This window comes from Entamoeba histolytica, genomic scaffold (genome assembly GCF_000208925.1).
Source record: "Entamoeba histolytica HM-1:IMSS scf_1104750516733 genomic scaffold, whole genome shotgun sequence".
NCBI lineage: Eukaryota > Evosea > Mastigamoebida > Endamoebidae > Entamoeba > Entamoeba histolytica.
This window is the reverse complement of record NW_001915615.1, coordinates 1-2,877: the sequence shown is the minus strand read 5'-3', so window position 1 is coordinate 2,877 and position 2,877 is coordinate 1. Positions and strand designations below refer to the sequence as shown.

General features: G+C 24.1%; 3 protein-coding genes across 3 annotated transcripts; all 3 read right to left on the bottom strand.

The window, feature by feature from the left end:
* EHI_029950 (uncharacterized protein) lies at nt 1–435 on the bottom strand (the record flags this gene model as incomplete). The annotated part of the gene is made up of 1 exon (XM_001914437.1): nt 1–435. A coding segment is annotated over one exon (435 nt), but the record flags the coding sequence as incomplete, so codon positions are not given.
* A 45-nt stretch (nt 436–480) lies between these two features.
* EHI_029940 (uncharacterized protein) lies at nt 481–822 on the bottom strand (the record flags this gene model as incomplete). Its single annotated transcript, XM_001914436.1, has 1 exon — nt 481–822. One exon carries the CDS (start codon nt 820–822, stop codon nt 481–483), a length of 342 nt encoding a protein of 113 aa, XP_001914471.1.
* A 605-nt stretch (nt 823–1,427) lies between these two features.
* Nucleotides 1,428–1,855, bottom strand: EHI_029930 (uncharacterized protein; the record flags this gene model as incomplete). The annotated part of the gene is made up of 1 exon (XM_001914435.1): nt 1,428–1,855. One exon carries the CDS (start codon nt 1,853–1,855, stop codon nt 1,448–1,450), a length of 408 nt encoding a protein of 135 aa, XP_001914470.1. The 3' UTR covers nt 1,428–1,447.
* Nucleotides 1,856–2,877: the final 1,022 nt, after the last annotated feature.

Sequence of the window (2,877 nt, the reverse complement as noted above, 5' to 3'; positions counted from 1 at the left end):
ATCTTCTAATATAATTAATAAATGTTTCTCTCGTGCTTGTTTATAATATTGCACTAATGCTGGCATAAATTTCTCATAATTCATTCCATATATTGGTGTTTTAATTAAATCTTTTAATTGTTTAAATGTTTCATCTTCTCCTGCATTTTGTGCTACATAAATAATAGCCCCATATAAATGTTCTATATGATTCATTTTTATTAATTCTTTCATTATAAATGTTGTTTTTCCTGTTCCTTGTTTCCCTAATACTATATTCAAACTATTATAATAAAAGAAGATTTGATGATGTACTTTTTGTATTTTATTCCCTTCTTTAATTTCTGATAATTTATCTTCTATCATTTCTTCTATTCTATCTATTCCAATCTCATCTTCTTCTTCTTCATCTTCTATACTATTTATATCTTGTGGATTTGTTTCAAAATATTCCATTCTAAAATTAATTAGTTCAAAAAAGTATTTAAATTAGATTTATTTCTATTCCCATTGAATAGCATAAAGAAGATTAACTCTTTCTTTTAAAACTCCATTTCTAATCTCTTCATTCATTCGATTCTCATTAATTAATAACATTCGATTTTTTTCTAATTCTTTTCTTAATCTCTCATTTTCTTCAAGTATGTCTATCATTAATTCAATTGCATTATCATTCATTTGTCTTTTAATAAAATGTGTAATCTTTTCTTTATTATTCATTTTATTCTTCTTTGGGTTTATTTCTTCATTTATTGGTTCTGGTGGTGGTGGGCATGGTGGAAGCTCTGGTGCTCCTGTAAAGGAACACATTTGTGTGCTGGTGGTATCACTAGCAATTGACATCGTTTGTTTATCATTAAGTTATTTAAGTTGTATTTATATCATCATTTCATTCTTCATTTATGTTTCATTTCCTATTTTTCATTCATTTTTCATTCATATTTCTATATTTTATTACTTTATTTCTATATTTCTTCATTCCTCAATTATTCTTTGCGTCATACTTATGATTTATTCATTCATCAGGGGTAATAAATAAATTAAAAACTCAATTTATTCGACTATTTATTCATTATGAATCTCATTATTTTCATTCATTCATGTCTTCCGTAAGAGATTTATTAATGGCGGCTGCTTGTATTGATCTTGATCCTGCAAATCTTCAAGTCGCCTCTTCTCTTTTATCTCAACTTGTTCTTCTTCTTCCATCAATCACAAATGAGAATGAAAAGAGAATACTAAAAAGCGTCTATTGGAAACTTGTATGGCAAATTAATGCTCTTACTGGATGGGGTAAAACCATTAATTGATTCTATTCTTTTATTATTCTTTATGTTTATTTTTCATTAAATATTTAATCAAAACTTAAATAAAATAAAACTAATAAAATAAAAGAGATAAAAATCATTTAATTATTATTTTATCATTAATAAATAAATAAAATAAAATAAAAAGAGAATTAATTAAATTAGAGCTTCTTTAAGCCGAGCTCTATCTCCATTTCCTCTCTATTAAAGAGCTCGAAGGCTATATCCCACGCATCGAAGATACCGTCTCGAAGACACCAATCGTCGATGTAACGAAGGAGGTAATCGAGCGTCTCCTTCGACAATGATTCGATGCCTACAGTCCTTACCTTGTGGATGATTGCCAATATAAAGGTGAACTCATATTTCAGAATTTCAATAATGTTGTATTCAAATTCACTGTTGAAATGGTAATACTCATAATTGCGAAACAATAAATCAAAACTATAGCTGTCACCCCATTTTTGTATATTCATATTCATTTTATCACATTCTTTCGTGGTTAATATTAAAAATAACGTTTTGAATCTGTCTGATAATCCATCGTAGCAGTTATCTCGTTGTGCCATCGATCGTTGTATACTTTATCACTATAGAATCCATCTTTAAATATAACCAGAGTAGGACATCAGACATTCCAAAAGGACATTCAACATGCCAATAAAAATATTTTAATTATGAAATAGTAAAAGAATAATAAAGAAAATAATTTTGTTTCATTTTTATTATTAACATTTTAATATAATTATTAATATTTTTATTATATCTTCTGAATGAAGAATTACATAAAATGTATTATTTTCATATTCTTTTGTTTTTTTATTTTTCAAAAATAAAATAATAAAGTTGCATAAAGTGGAATAAATTATAAAAAGTGTAAGAATAATAGAATATTCAAAAAGTGTAAGAGTTATAAAATATCTTTTTATTACTTCAAAAATATCTATAATAAGGAAATTACGAAAATAACGAAGATATAATACTTCAAAATAAGAAAATATCTAAGAATAGTTCAAAAATATCCAACAATCGTTCATTTTAAATGGAATACCTCAAAATATCTGTATCTGTTCTAAAAATATCTGTATCTATTCTAAAAATATAAATATAAATCTATTTATAGAAAAATGGTATTTTAAAAACAATAATATAAACATAAAAATGTTATATAAAACAATAGTAATAAAAATGTTATTTATCCCAAAAGGACCAGATTTTCCCACTGTGTATATATGATGTATCACACTATTGTCAAATTGTACCATAGAAAAATATTATAAAAAGATATAATTATAATTCAATAAATTAAAATTAAAATTTAAATAAAATGAATAAAAATATTTAAATAGAAAATAAATAAAAAGTAATTAATTAAGTATTAATAGAATTTACTTAAATATGATTAAATAATAATTAATTTGTATTATTTATGAACATTTTGTATGTATTGTTTCTCTTTCTTTATTCTTTTTGTATCAACACCATAAACAAACTTTAATATAATTCATGTTTTGACTTTCCAAGTTATTATATAGTTACGATGGTGTGTTTGAATTAGAAATTGATTTGTTAATATTCAAAAAGATGTAAC